General features: G+C 40.4%; 1 protein-coding gene across 1 annotated transcript in view; it reads right to left on the minus strand.

The window, feature by feature from the left end:
- uggt2 (UDP-glucose glycoprotein glucosyltransferase 2) overlaps positions 1-15,891 on the minus strand; it is a 40,211-nt gene that overhangs the window by 11,827 nt on the left and 12,493 nt on the right. The window contains exons 16-30 of the mRNA XM_008282487.1: positions 15,748-15,883; positions 15,357-15,488; positions 15,081-15,245; positions 14,484-14,607; positions 14,307-14,405; positions 13,128-13,222; positions 12,290-12,496; positions 9,513-9,644; positions 6,203-6,333; positions 5,779-5,874; positions 5,448-5,550; positions 4,391-4,470; positions 2,187-2,376; positions 1,909-2,067; positions 1,663-1,748 (exon numbers count right to left, since the gene is read on the minus strand). Coding sequence (XP_008280709.1) covers positions 1,663-1,748; positions 1,909-2,067; positions 2,187-2,376; positions 4,391-4,470; positions 5,448-5,550; positions 5,779-5,874; positions 6,203-6,333; positions 9,513-9,644; positions 12,290-12,496; positions 13,128-13,222; positions 14,307-14,405; positions 14,484-14,607; positions 15,081-15,245; positions 15,357-15,488; positions 15,748-15,883 — 1,935 coding nt within the window. The remainder of the gene's footprint in view (positions 1-1,662; positions 1,749-1,908; positions 2,068-2,186; positions 2,377-4,390; positions 4,471-5,447; positions 5,551-5,778; positions 5,875-6,202; positions 6,334-9,512; positions 9,645-12,289; positions 12,497-13,127; positions 13,223-14,306; positions 14,406-14,483; positions 14,608-15,080; positions 15,246-15,356; positions 15,489-15,747; positions 15,884-15,891) is intronic.

The following is a 15,891-nucleotide window of genomic DNA, read 5'->3' on the forward strand; positions in this document are numbered from 1 at the left end:
CTGTTTCACATCTTTTACCAATGGCAACAGAGCGAACAAATATAAGCTATAGGCTCCTCTCATGAAGGAGACAACAGCTGCTAATGGACAGAGCACTGACAGACACTGAAAGCACACACTTAAAAGCACATACTGGGACAGCTGCCAGGGTCACACTCCAACCATATTCATTACTCTCCATCATCATTAAGAATCACCTTACCATTATTTTACCCATCACTACTTCCCAGCCATGCTGTATATACTGGTAGATTTAATGAGAAAGTCTGTACAGTATTGATTGCGTAACACAGCCTTTCAATGTAATTGTTTTAGGACTGATTTGTCCAGTGGAGAATGTGTTTTGGCAGCTTGAATCTGCAAGGTCTGGTGGTGAAACACCAGAGAGCAAACTTCAAGCAGAGACGAGCAATAGGCTATGATGCACAACAAGCCATTACAAGCCCAAAGCTTACTAAAGACAAAAATCTAACCTTATCACTATGATAAATGCCACCTCCTCATTGGGACAAAGCACATCCCCTCTCCCCCCATACTCCGCTGCTTGTGTTTGGCCCCCTCTGCTGTCACTGTTGCAAATCAGTCTTTAGGGCTTGTGTTAGAAATCAATCTGTATCCCTGCTCTGAGGAGAGGAGAACTGGCCATCTCATTCATCGCTGTCAGGGCGAGGCGCAGCGGCAGCACAGGGTGCAAGAGGAAAATGCACACTCTGGGACTGGAGAGCACAGACACTCCCACTAGGCCCTGATCGGCCACCTAACCAGAGCAGAGTGCCGCTAACCACAAGAATAATGACACTGCCAAGGTGAAAAATGACATCACCTCTTAGCTTCACCTGGAGGATTGGGGGATAAATCTTGGTTGTCTGATATGATTCCAGAGGAACCGAGGGCTGTATGTGTCCTAAATCTTATGTGAGGATAGCCAGAGAGGATAGTATCTGTAAATATAGGGGCATCTAGTACGCTGCGCTACAGATGCCCATGCAGACTCGCACACAGTGTTGGGATTATCACCACTTGACTATCATTCTTTTTTATGTTATTTGAAAATGATATAATGAGCTAGAAGTCGCCTTGAAAAAGAATGTGATTTATTTGAAGTGAAAGTGGAAAGTGGCGAAGTATATTTTAATTAAAGTAAAAGTGCAGAATGAGAAGAATGCACTTTGTTGGAAATTTATCAAACCAGCCAAAGCACAATACTGTTTTTCTTCATCCAGAGAAATTAGACAACACCAGTGCACTCAGTCTAGTATATGCAGCCTTTGACACCTACGCCATCCTAACTAAAACACATTCTGTTGCTGATATTCTACAGCCTGAGATGGATGGCGTGGCAGGTGACCAGCTGAATCATCCCTCCACTCTTCTTTTCTCTTTAATAGCAACCCTTTCCTCCTACCTGTCTCTCCCCCTTCTATGCTGAGCAGAACTCCCTGCACTCATCAAAACCTTGCGTTGCTACAGTGTCAGCAGCTCTCCATGTTACCATAGTGATGGGTTTCATAGCTAGCAGTATGAAATGGAGAGGTAGCTGAAAACAACCTTGATGGTGAGCTATGGATGAAGCTGCCTAATTAGCATCAGTACCTAAGTTTTTGCTTCAAAATATATCAATATCTGTGGGGGATAGAAATCACAAAGAACCGCCATACTCACGTGAGAATCTGATAGATTTCCTCTGATCTCCCTTTACGTAATCGTAGGATCCAGGCACCGGGATTGGCTTTCAGTTGGAAATATCCCTGTTGTAGTGGGAACAGTAAAAAGTCTGAGTAATTGCAATTAGGAAACAGTTCAAACTTGTTTCTCAACCTTAGAATCCAAAATCATTGCTGTGAGTAACTACAATAATATCAACATCATCTTTAGGAACTTTTTGATCAAGTAGAGAAGGCTGCTGACCAGGTTAGCCATGACAATGGTGTCATACATGAGGGGGTCTCGACTCATGCCCAGAGTAAACTGCAGTCCACGAGGAGGCTGGCCGGTTGACAGGTCAAAGCAGTGGCCCTCCAGCAAGAGGTGCTCCAGCTCAAATTCTGCTGCCACAACACCGCTCACCTGGTGAGAACCGCAAATTATAGAGCATCAAGAGCACTGGGATAATGAAAGCACCTTGGCTCCACTTAAGGGTGAAAATGATAAGACTGCTAGGTAGTAATGACTAAGCAGCACAATACCTCCTGCAAGTGGATGTTATCCAAGTCATGAGGGCTGCGCACTGCCTGCACCATCCAGCTCTCTGGTGTGATCATGTTGAGGGTGAGGAGTGGAGATTCTGGGAGCTCCACGAAACGGGCAACTGGCCCAGGAGACACTGTCTCGTTGGCCAAGAAAGTCACATCAGGCTCCAAGACAAACCGGTAAAAACTGTGAAAACAGTCAAACAAATGCTCAAGTGTGAGGCAATTAACAGCAAATTATAATAATAATATGGCACAACAGAAAAGAAAACGCTCTAAAATGGTGATTAGTCTGCAGGACTTGCTGCCACTGGACTTCGACAACAATTCCATCCAACAAACACACTGTCCTCTTCAGCAAGTAGTAAAATGATGACATGCTGTGCAATAGTCTTCTTTCTAGGACAGGAGAGATGGGCTCTGTTGTGACAGCTGGGTATATACAATGTCTTCAAAGTGAGGAATCTAATACTATTACTGCCAATGTTCCTGCTCAGCCAATAACAGAAATACGTGCAACAGTCTGTGCACCAGAAAAGTTCCCCTTCTCCATTATTACAGTTGTCACAGAGGCTAGCTCCAGGCTAATCTTTATGCTAATTGCTTTTCTTCAGTATGCCCTTTGACACAGAGCAGTCATAATGAGTGTAGATAACATGGTAGATGATAAACATCGGCCATGCTAATTCTTTTAATTCAGAATGCTTTGTTACCCTCAAAGGTACATCAACACATTTCTTATTCACAGAGAGATTTCTAAAAGTTAATTCCCACCACTGCAGCAGAGCTGTTGACTGCAGAGTGCGACTGGGGCTGCTGCCACAGCACAGGAAGGTGGCCAGGGACACTCTGTAGTCACGGAGGCAAAACTCAGTACAACAGAGGAAACGCACCGTCTTCGTTTGATTGATTCCAATTTATGAGATGACCAATTCTCCACAAGAAGAAAAGTGAGAGGAGCAGGATGAGCAACCCTGTGGTCTTGCCACTATGAGAAGTATACCAGTGAATGAAATTAACCCACTGATGCAGAACGGGATTCATGTGTTGCCAGTGACAGCAGTATCTCCAGGGGTGGGCTAGAAGATTACCAAGCTTGTGGCTCTAACAGAAACATGACGCAGGGAAGTTGAAACTTAGCGGTTGCAAAACTAATCCTCTGTTCAGAATCTTCATGATAAAATCGGCCCCAAAAAACAGAACAAATTTCTCCGTTGTATCATATTTCTAGCCACAATATTTTTAATGGCTCTTTGTCACTTAAAAGAGCATTAATTCGACTAAGCAGAAGTTTCATGGGAGTATAGATTAACAGCAATGACTCATGGATGTCTGGCTGGGTGTTCATATTTCTGGCTTTTAAGGGGCTCCACCGATGAGCTCATATTTTCAGGGGTTGAATGTTACAATAGTATGTCTAGAAAATAATCAATAATGCAAAAAAAATACTGTTCCACAGGGTAATAACATGAAATGTGTCTGCATTATTACATGCTGAACTACTAGGGGAATTTATGTTGTAGCCACGCAATATAGTTGCAGCTAAACTGGCCACATCCACCTTATTTATCTCACTCAAACACATCATGTAGTCCTTTGTGTCAATTACAGACGGTTGTCACTTAGGTGGGTGCGAAGTGGATGGGTTGCGGAGGGTGGATGTGTGAGTGATTTGTTGGGAAAGTCTTGTTTCCATTAATTAAATTCGAGCTGGTCAATTCAGGTCATACTGTAAATTGTTCCTTCAAAGTGAGGGTAAACGTCCTGGAGGATTTCTGCCATGTGGTAGTGAAAAAAGAGCTATTCCAGCATCCTAATACGACCAATGACTCAGCCCATTATGGAACAAATTAAAAAAGAAAACACCCCAAATTACATAATAGCTAACATTCACCCAAGAGTCTGACTGTTAATGGACAATTTCAACCTTTCATTTGCTGTAGTTTTTTTTTTTTTTTATTATTACTATTATTGTTTTCACTGCATGGCTTGAACCGCAGCAGTGAAAGTTGTAAGCAATTTGCCCAGAGATGCAAGTGGGGGCCCAAAGCAATAAGGCGGTGTTATTAAGCAGATTGCATCTGTGCAGTATAATCTTACAAAGGGACGGAGTGAGGCAGAGATGCTAAGTCTGCAGCAGTAAGAGGATACACAAACAAGCCAAACAGGGAAATTTAATTACTGCTGGAGCTGGAGCTTACCTCTTGAGGGGCAGCTCGGACAACTTGGCCCTGCAATTCATAAACACCTGCAGTCTCACATTGACCACTTGACTGAGCACCTGCAGGATTCATAGAAAAAGAAGTCCGGTTATAAATCAGGAGGAAAAGTACAGCTTAATGCAGCAGAGACGTACAAGATAAATACGCCTTTCACTGAACAAAAGGTTGGTCGCAGCTTATTGTTTCTTACTACACTAAATTTTAGGAGACTCTCAAATAACACAGCTAAGTTGATCATATACAATATCTTCAACATCATCTTCAACATCCATCCATCCATCCATTATCTATACACCGCTTAATCCTCAGCTGGAGCTGGAGTCTATCCCAGCTGACTTAGGGTGAAGGCAGGGGACACTCTGGACAGGTCATCAGTCTATCACAGGGCTACACTTAGAGACAGACAACCAAGCACACTCACATTCACACCTACGGACAATTTAGAATCACCAATTAACCTCAACATGTTTTTGGACTGTGGGAGGAGGCCGGAAAACCCGGAGAGAACCCACGCTGCACGGGGAGAACATGCAAACTCCATGCAGATAGATCCCGGGTGTCCTCACCGGTATACGAACCGGCAACAGTGCTAACCACTGAGCCACCTTGCAGCCCTCATGATGCAACAGTCAAGTATAATTTGTCATTGCCAGTCTATCCACAAATTCTCCACTAATATATAAAATATTTGAAAATAATTCAGCATACTTACAAAAAAAACAAATAAATAAGCTTGCTTCTATTAGCTTGCACAGAATGTGTGAGGTGTACAAGACACAAGGCATTTTGTTTCCCAGATCAATTTGACTGGCTAAATGCTTTAATATAAAGTAGATACAGAATTTTTCAGAGTCAACTAACTCAAAAAATATATATAAAGATGAGCATGGATCATAGTATCTGAGAATTAACAACAAGACAAATTCCGCCTTAACTTTTTCCCCCTAGCAAGCTTTGTCTCTCTACCTTTCCTTTTAGTACACAGTGATTACTGGATGTATTAGGACTTCACGGACAACAGTAGAATACAACTTACAATCAGCAGAGGTGAAATTTTCTGTGCCTCTCTGGTAAGAGGGTCGACGATGGCCACAACATCATAGAACACCTCATTGTCACGTGGCGAGAGATGGAGCACACTGAGGAGGAGAAGAGCACACCAAAGCAGATTCAGCAACATGAGCTCGTACAATCCTTATTCGGCAGAACCGCAAATCAAAAAAAATGTACTCGCCTGTACTGCTTGAAATGATGGCATGGCAATTTTCAGATCTATTATAACAAAGAAGAGTGAATACTTTCCTGTGAGGCTGCAGAGCCAACAGGAAAGTAAACCCACAAAAAAAAAAAAAAAAAACACTGCACACCTGTGGCTGTCTTTGATAAAGTGGACTTCCCTCCTGACCTCTCCTTTGGGGGCTGCAGTTAGTAGGGCATCAACCTTCATGACTAAGTCACTGGCACTGAGGGAAAAGAAGTCAGGCAATAATTTATTAAGGGTATGTGTGAGGAGAGATGTCAAACAGAGCTCACATAACATCAAGCTGTTAACAGAGGTCGCCTCATAAATCAGTTAAGGCTACTAAAAAATGGACATTTTCTTTATTTCAGAACATCTATGTTAAAGATAATTTGAATAATTACGGTAAAAATGTGTACAGATCATTGTATAAACAAACCTAAGACAAAAGGTTAAAAAAAGGATGTGCAAATTTCCATCATAGACACCTAAAGGAAAAAATAAGGGACATTTCACTTCAGACAGCTCAGCTTAAAAAAATACAAACATACTGCTTTGGCTTCATCCCCATCTGTTTAACTTTGCTCTTGACTTTCTCTGCAGAACCACTCAGCGTAATCTTCTCCAGCAAGTGGAAATCCTCCACAGTGAATTCTTCCTGCTCTTCAAATGGACCAAGGATCTAACATGAAGAAAATACTGCAGTCAGAACACGACTTTGCCAATTCTTATCTCAGCATGTATTATTTACAACTTGCCCAGGGGGTGTTAAATGTAATGTGATTGTGACACAGTGTTTTATCCACTTTAAGTCATAGTATTCAGCGTTACCGCCCGGGTTTTTTCCCTGCTTTCTATTCTGGGAGTAGAGCCCCACCAATGCAGCAGAGGAATGTAAGATAATATTAATTGTTGCTGCCATCTCAAAGGCTGGCCGCTTCATCCGTGGCTGTCCGTGTTGCTGCCGCTGAGACATCAGTCATCAGGTCTGTACACACAGTGTGCACACACACACACTCACACAAACACACACGATGCCACCTGTGACCTTTGAGAAACAGACGTCCTGCTGATTTGACAGTGCTACGAAAGCAGTCTGAAAACACTAGAGAGAAAAATCCTCCAAAAGTGCAGTCACGTAGAGGCACTTTCTCTACTGTAGCAAAGCATACTCACTGACAGCATAATGTGGTCCATTCAACAGAAAAAAAATCTAGTCAGTACAATGAACTAGCTGTTAGCAGAAATGGGACAAAGTCATAGTTCTGCAACTCACTGATAAGTCTTAAATGTAAAGCCCCAAGGAATACATTTCATTTCAGGTCCTAAGCAAGTCATCAGGTGAATTTCCCAAATTATCGGCATGTTAAATTTTAAACTGGGAAACAGTTAAACTAATTTAGTAGAAATCTGAAACATAAAAACATTTGAAACAGGTAAATGTTTCTTTGTTTTTTTATTTATTTTGGAAGTATTACTTTCAGATAACACAAAAAGACAGGTGTTTTATAGCAATGTATCACAAATATGGGTTTGTACTTTGACTGTTTTGCTATTTTTACTGTTTATTTTCTATTTTTACTCTTGATTTTTATTATTCGTATATTTTATATCACCGTCTCCATAAGCGCATCTAAATCTCGTTCTGTATGCTCCGTGTATACAATGAGAATAAAGGAATCAAAATCTATTTATAAAATCTGAATCTAGTTTTTCCCTTTCCCGTTCAAGCTCATTTGCTTTTAGAATTCACTAATTAAAACAAAAGTTGAAGAATATTCATAGTTCCAAGATTTAATTGAGATCTGTACCAGAAAAGGAGATGACCCGCCGAAAATATGAACTGTTGCTTAACCCTCTGAACCCCAAAACCCACCATCTGGTTTAAAAAAAAAATGTTATCTTTAAAAAAATAAAATAAAAAAGCCAAAATTAAACCATTCATCACAGCCAGAAATTGTAAAAACAGACAGAATCCTCCAATATTTAACTCTCCAGCAATTCTTGAGCTTATCATGTGTATTATTTGTTTTGATAGGTAAATTAACCAAATTAATCTAAGTTCAAAATTGTGATATTTCATTTGAATCATTAAATTTACCAGATTCTATAAAAAGCATAAACTTCTGTGCTTATCGGCGCAATTGGGAAAATCATTGGTTCTATAATGTAATACCTCAGGATTAAGTTTTAACATTTGCAGATTTTTTAAACACCTGGTAAAGACTTGGAGACCCCATTTCAGGCGGATATTGTTGATTAAATTAGGACAGTGGTTGCATTTTTTCTTTCTTATCTGTTCCTCTCACATTAAACCAAAGTAGTGGCTCTGCTCGTGTAACTTGTCATCATCCTGAGGGTAGCCGACTGTGCTTTATCAATAAAAAGAGATCTGAAGACAATTAGCCCGCAGGTTGCCACTGTCGTAGGTTATACGTATATTTCTGTGCTCCTTTTAAATGTGGTAAGTTTGTTTTTTGGATAGCATAGATTTAAAGATTCAGTCTGTGTGTGTTGCACTGAGAAAAACAAGTGAGAGAGAAGCTTTGAGTTAAAATAGGTCTTGATGGTTGCTTGCTTCTTGTTCAGGCTGTCATCACACCCAACTAGAGTTTTTTTTTTGTGATTAGCAGTCTTATGCACAGAAAAAAACATTATCATACTTCTGAGAGAGGTCCACTCAATACTGGGAGCAGAGATCCCAGTTAAGACACTATTTACACCTGATACAAGCTGTCATTTGAGAAATTTGTCATCTCAAGTGGCAAAACATAAAAAATGTAATTCTGCTCATCTGAAAGTTGTAATGCACCACTGTACACTGTCAGACGTGGGCAAAGGTAGGAAGTCATGAATCACTGGTCTTAAAGTCCAAGTCGTGTTAAAGTCTTTTTTTTTTATCAATTTAAGTCTGAAGTCATCAGACTCATGGCTGATTAGAATCCAAGTCCTGTGACTCGAGTCCACACCTCCGGCTGTTAGTGAGGATATTTATTTAACTACACCAATGAGACATAACATTAGAATGTGTTATATGCAATAGGTCTCTCTTATGCTGCCAGAACAGCTCTGACCTGTGAAAGGACTGGACATGGTTTCATACACATCCCACAGATGCTCTACTGGACTGAGATCTGAAAAATTTGGGTGCAAGCCAACACCTTCAACTCTGTGTCCTGTTCCTGTAACCATTACTGACCTTTTTGATGCTATCCTGCTACTATTTCTTTCCAAAGTAAATAACACACATGTATCCAGCCTTCCACAAGACGTAAAAGAAAACGGGATTCCACAGACAAGGCCAACTTCTTTTATTACTACATGATTCAGTTCTGATGATTGTGTGCCCGTCGTAGGCGCCTCGGTGTTGGAGAAGGGTCAGCATGGGCACTCTGACTTGTCTGCAGCTACTCCAAAAGCACCATTGCACTGTGCATTTTGACATGTTTTTACCATAGCTGGCAGTAGGTTTTCAGCAATTTCAGCGACAGTAGCTCTTCTGTGAAATTGGCCCACATGCCCAGCCTTTACTCCCCATGCGCATCAGTGAGCCTTAGGTACCCATGACCCTGTAACTAGCTCATCAGTTGTCCATCCATGGACCTCTTTTGAACCACTGCATACCCTTACAAGACCTGCTGTTCTAGAAATGCTCTGATCCAGTCATCACAATTTGGACCTTGTCAAACTCACTCATATTCTTACGCTTCCCCATTTGAACTGACTGTTCACTTGCTGCCTATTATATCTCCCACCTTGACAGGTGTCATAGTAACGAGAAAATCAATGTTATTCACTTTACCTGTCAGTAGATTTAATGTTGTGGCTGATTGGTATATACTGAAGCTGGAGTTCACTCACCCTGCCGTTGCTGATCACTGCCCGCTGTCCAGGACGGAGCTTCAGAACATCTCGACAGAACAGCTGCTGACTGCGGATGAAGTCAACTTCCAATGTGTTGAATTTTTTCTCAAAGGCATCAACATCCATGCCCTAGAGCAGAGAAACAAAAGTTTGTTTAGGATGTTAGATAAATTGATTTCACTTTCAGCTCACACATTTGTGAAGAATTTGCGATGTGATGCATGATTTGTGATGCAACTATTGAGATTCAATCGAGTAGCTGAAGGAAATTTCTCCCACTCCAGCCTGTCCAAAAAAAGTCTGGGTGATGCAGTGGCATAAGGAATGATGTATGTGAGGCAAAAATGTATTCACAATATCATTGATGCCTTGCATCAGCACAATCACTGCAGTTTTCCAACAGAAAACATTTCAGCCAGACCTGTCAGAAATGCACATGTGTGAAAATGAGATTAATCAATTTGTAATTAATATAACAAACTCTTAATTAAACCCCAGCCATTTTTGTCTATAACAAATTAGGTGTGGGAGTGTGGAGGGTTTGTGGAGTCAGGTTATTAGTTTCTCCAACATTTTTCTCCTCAGGAGAACAGGTGAAATACCAATAATGTCAGCACAATCCAGTCAGCAAGTCTGTCTGGCAGCCAATAATAAACTCATATCCCTTGGCTTTGGGTCTCAAGTCTCACAGCTGCCTCTTACCTATCTTTCTATTGCTATTTCTAGTCCGTTCTCTCTAAATTGTTTAAGGCCAGTATAATTAAAGGGCAGTTTGTTATAGTAGGTCCCAAATGAAAAATGTACTATATGACTTACTCCTGATGGGAGAGATAGGAGCTCTCCTGTCAGCTGATTTGTTGATTAGCGCCTAAAAATTTGTTTGCCTACGTGCAATGTTGCGTGGGTGGATACTGCACACTACAGCATGGTGAACACCGGTGGTTGTAGACTGCTTACAGCAGCAGAGCGATGGTCAGGCTTGGCTAAACACATGTGGCTCACACAACCACGAACAGTAAGCAGGAGTTCAGCTATTCATCAGCTCCAGGAGACCAGGTATCCACCAGCACTTTTTAGTTAAAGATTCAGCGTGTGGAGCCTGCCTTGTGATGGCTCCTGTGACATTTCAAGTGGAACTGACAGTGAGCAGCCTGCTTTGCTTGGTATCCACAGGGTGTGGAACATCATGCGTGCTCTAAATGTATTCTGTTAGCTGGTGTTCAAGAGAGGCATGAGAAGATGGGCTCATCAATCACCATTTTCTCTGACTGTGCACTTAAATCAAGAAAGCAGGCTCAGACAAATACAGTATCTGCACGTGGTTATACCCAACGTATGCTTTCTGGTTTTTAACGTTACGCTTTATGATAATAGAGTTGATTATATCAGAGCAAAGTAACTTTCCTCTAATGCACAGTGACACGCCTTATACAAACACCAACTATTATCAAGCAATCATTCTCAGAACACTAATTAATTGCTTTTTTATCAAAGTAACTCTCACACTGTAGTCCTGCATGCCTTTCAGGGTTGGATCACAAGACACTACACTTTATAGCATACATGATATACAGTTTGTGCCATGAGGTAACATAAATCCATCAGCTGTTGGAGCTTTTGCTATAAATACATGGTATATATCTAGGCATAAATAACAGTTAATCTTTAATAATATTCTTTTAAAAACGTTCGTATCTTTGGTTGCACAGTGTTGCCAATCAATAAGTTCAGTTGTTTTGTTTTTGGCAGTGTTGGATCTTCAGCATTTTTCATCAATTGGATGAAGCATCCTGATTTGTCAGGCGCATCACACGCTACTGTGGCCTAAAAGATATTAACATCTTAATATCTACATGATTCTTGAGTCAGATTTTAACATTAATTTTACCTGCTTTTACATGAGCAACACAGTTTAAAGTTACACATACTATGGCAGGATTTTCACTCATTTCATCAGCTCCTAATATAAAGAAAAAACTGAGTTATTCTGTCACATGATCAAAACTTTTACATTGTTCCTATGCATCCCTGTTTTCATTGCAGGCTAAAGGTACAACACCACGACATCATCATTTCAGAAGATGTGATAAAAACACAATTTCAACGCTTTAGCTCGTTCACGTGTCAAACAGCAGATAATACATGTAAAAAAATTCTAATTAGCTGTACCTGCCGGCATCACAATATTTCTGTTTACTGCTGCTTACTGCGTCAGCAATGTGCAAACATTTCACACAGAACACCAGTGCAACACGAATGTGACATCTCTGTGATGGCACTCACTAATTAGCTAAAACTAATTAAAATGAAAAATATATATATAACTAAAACACATAATTGGTGCTATACATGTATAAACCTTCACTTTTTTTCACACTATTTTTTTTAAAGAATCTTTTTTTCAATTTTCAGGAAAAGCCAAGGTTTCCAAATGCTAAATGTCTACAAACAAGAGGCTATGCAAGAACTTTGTCAATACTCTGACCAGAAAATCACTACCTTTTGGTTCTTCATTATTTTAATACTGTGTGCAATGGACCCATTTGGTTAAAAAGGGGGGGAAGAAAAGGAAGCTTTAATATCCAATGCATGTTACTGTAAGTGTAATACAATAGTGACAATTAAATGTCATTTCACGATTTCATCAGTAAATCAACATATTTTGTCAAGCCGAACCTAAAACTCTTCCAAATGTTTGGAATCTTACTATCTCTGAAGTGGCAAAAACACAGTACTGGATTTTTTTTTTTTGATGCTTTTTTTTTTTTTTTTACCTGCATCAGTAAGTCCTTCATCTTGGTCCCTTGCTGGAGAAGCTGGCCGCTCTCCTCTTTTAGGAGTTTATGCACAAACTCTGCTGCAGCCTTATTCTTCTGGGTGAGGAGTGAAGCCCAGATAGCCCTATACAGCACAGTGTTATCTTCCCTGGGCTTTTCTCTGGGGTTATCTATCACCCCCACACGCACTCCAGACCTGGCCTTCTGCTTACACACAAACAAACACACACACACACAAACACAAACACAACAGCGATATAATTCACACTAATATCACACGTTCTCATATATCCAGAGAGCACAGATGTCATTGACGAAGAGCACCAGCAAGAGAGTCTGATTGCTTTAAAGTAGCAGTAAAGGTTTCTCCTATTCAACTTATTCTACCAGTAATCTTTTTTTCATGACAAAAAGAATACTTGCTACATCACACCTAATTCATCTAGAGTGTATCAACAGTAAATATTTCATTGTAGAGGCATCTATATTGATGACTTTTGTGAGAGAATACAGCAGAATGTGTTTTAAAGTAAATTTTCTTGGGTTTTGGTGACTATCCAAACCATCTCAATGCTTTTCATCTCTTCAGTTTCTATGCAAGACACTGATTTTCAGTGGACAAGTTTTGTAGCTGTAGGAACACTAAGATGTGTCAAAGGTGATTTGTTTTTTTGATGTGAGTCAATATTCATTCCTTTTAAGAATCTATGGCTTACAATTGATATTGTTAAGAGTGATATATTTGTTGATTATGTCTACCAAGATGCTCCTAATACAAACTAAACGATGGGATTAAAGAATGGGGACAAGAGAACATTGTGTTGATTGTACTCACCACATGTTTCAGAGCATTAAGCAACAGTTTTCTCCCTGAAACCTTCTCAAAATCTCCAACTATCCACATGGTCACAGCAGTCATTCCATCCTCATCTAGGACAAAAGACCAAAACATATCTATTGTACCAAATATACAGAAATGCTGCGTAGAATTTCAAGCACTGTGTTATTACACATTTTAATCAGTGAGAGGAATTTTTTTCTTCTTTTTCTTCTTTTCTTTTTAAAGTAAGTTAGATTTTTTGGTGGCACTTCAACACTTTGTTGAATCCATGCCACAAAACTTGAAGATTCTGTTCCATGCTGACATGACAGCATCATGCACTTGCAGTAGATTTTTTGCCTGCGCATTCATGCTGCAAATTTCTCATCCACTGCATCCTAAAAGTGCTCTGGTGCCTGTGGAGGCCATTGGTGTACACTAAGCTCATTGTCATGTCGGTGGGATGAGCCTGAGATGACATGTGCTTTGTGATACGGTGCATTTTGTTGCTGAAAATAGGTATTAGAAGACGGACAGAGTGGTCGCAAAGGGATGCACATGGTCCATTTTAGCATCAGTTCTCTTTCAAGCATTCATTTGGCATTTGACTATTGGGGTACATTTGCATCCCAAATCATTACAGTGAATGTTTAGTTTGTGTGTCAGAGGTGAGAGAGAACGAGACATCTGGCAGAGAGCTGAGCATATTAAAGGAGAACTATGCCACCTGTCATAGTTAAATTCCCCCCAGCCAGTCAGCCAGTCAGTCAGAAAAGCAGGCAGTTGGCTGGTCAGCTAGTCCACAGAGAGAGGATGGCAATCAGCCTCCTCAGCCTGACTGCGTTTACACTCTGGGCCTGAGCAGTGAAATGCAGCTCTGATGACCATTTAGACTGCTGGCTGAAAGCCAGTCAGAAAACTCAGCAATGATCTTGCTGGAGGCACAGCCTGTCTGCCTTCACAAAGGTCAATTTCACATTTTCAGAGATCAGTGAAGCAGTGTAGAATCATTTTGTTTAGATACTGCTCATTTTACAGATATTCAGCAAATAAATGTACAATAGTAATTCCACTTTGGATGCTTGTATAAGTAATCTATACTGCTACAAGTGACTGTGAAACTCTGAAAATGAAATGGTGTGCATTCATCCGAAATAGCGTTTATAAGCAAAACAATCATGAGCAACTTCTTACCACTATTTGTGAAGTACTTTACTCTCTTTGCCATCACAGCTGTTTTGTCTCTGGAGTCCAAGAATGAGAACATAGTTGTGTCCTCCCAGTCGTCTACAACTGCAAAGCAAGAAAGTATAACATGAGAGCAATGTAGAAAGTGAATCAATATCTGATCGCGTAAGTAGCTTAAATCACCTGGTGTGGCCGTGAAGTCAAGGTACTTTCGATCAGTGCTTAAAATAAGAGGGTTCATCCTGGGAACCACGTTGGCCTGTTCCATTAGATAGTCCACCACATCTGAGCCTTCAGTTAATTGACCCTGTAAGGTAAAGGACAAAAAAGTATGAGAGTTACATCACTGATAAGATCAGTCTTTGAGAATACAGTGGATCTGGCGTAGGCCCTAAGTCTTTAGAAATAAAGATTGATTGATTGATTGATTGACATGCAATTTGGTGTAAACATGCCTATAAATACAAAACGTAGAAGGCTAAGAAGGAATATATAACTGCAAACTGCAGGGACCTTCAGTCTAGCAAATCGAGCAAAAAGGAACCTAGTTATAGATGAGTTAGCTAACATACTTTTAAATATTTACCACATTTTGCTGAACACATAATACCAGCCTAGGTTTATCCTGTTTTATACTCCATCTAATATTTTACCCAACTTTACATCAGTTCCCTTATTTATAATAATCTGAAAGTTTTACTTCACAACAAAAAAAGAAGAACGTTTAGCAAGTTTTAATAAAACAAATGGTGAATCTCTGTCCATGCATATGTGTCATACCATAAAGACAGCTCTCTGAAAGGCAGTGGTGGTGTCCATAATGCGCTGCAGGATGACGGTCTCCAGCTCCTCTGGGTCCATCTCATCTGGGCTCAGTGGAACTCCATTAAATAAGGCCAGAGGCAGAGCACCCAGGCCACTCTGTTTGTAGAACAGGGCACCGTCCTGGAGCAAACAAAACGTAGACTAAATACTGGGATGTTGCTCTTCATTAATGACAGATTATGGAGTTATTGTTACTTCCAATGAACAAAATCAAGACCTGTTCCAGCTTACCTTTCTTTTATCATCATACTCGGAGTCCACACCAAGAATCCTTTCAGAATTGGCTTTTGGGAATTTTGTCTTCAGGTAAGAAGAGAGCGTCTCAACAGACAGCGTCTCCCCTACGTCTACTTTGTTGTATAACTGCAAGAGAGTGGCAAGACAGTTCAGACTTGACCGTCACTGTTTTACAATCCCTGCCACTGTCAATAATTTCCAAGTCCTCTTGAAAAAGATGATAGCAGACACAAAAATCCCACTCACTCCTCTCGTCCAACGATGTCTCAAATTGTAGGATAACACAAGGTTCAATAAAGCAACTGACTTCTGAGACATGAAGGGACATGAGCTGCCAAGAAACACTTGCTAAAACAACAGAGATTTATGTATGTGATATACTTACTGAGACCACAGACATCAGAGCCTGGGATAAATCGTATTCGTCTGCGATGTAATTCAGCAGTCGGTAAAATCCAACCCCTGCATCTGAGAAGCCATCAATCTCATCTTTGGTGTTGACAACAAACACAAATCCAATTCTATAGGA

The sequence above is a fragment of the Stegastes partitus genome, unplaced genomic scaffold (genome assembly GCF_000690725.1).
Source record: "Stegastes partitus isolate 25-593 unplaced genomic scaffold, Stegastes_partitus-1.0.2 Scaffold274, whole genome shotgun sequence".
NCBI classification, from domain to species: Eukaryota; Metazoa; Chordata; class Actinopteri; family Pomacentridae; genus Stegastes; species Stegastes partitus.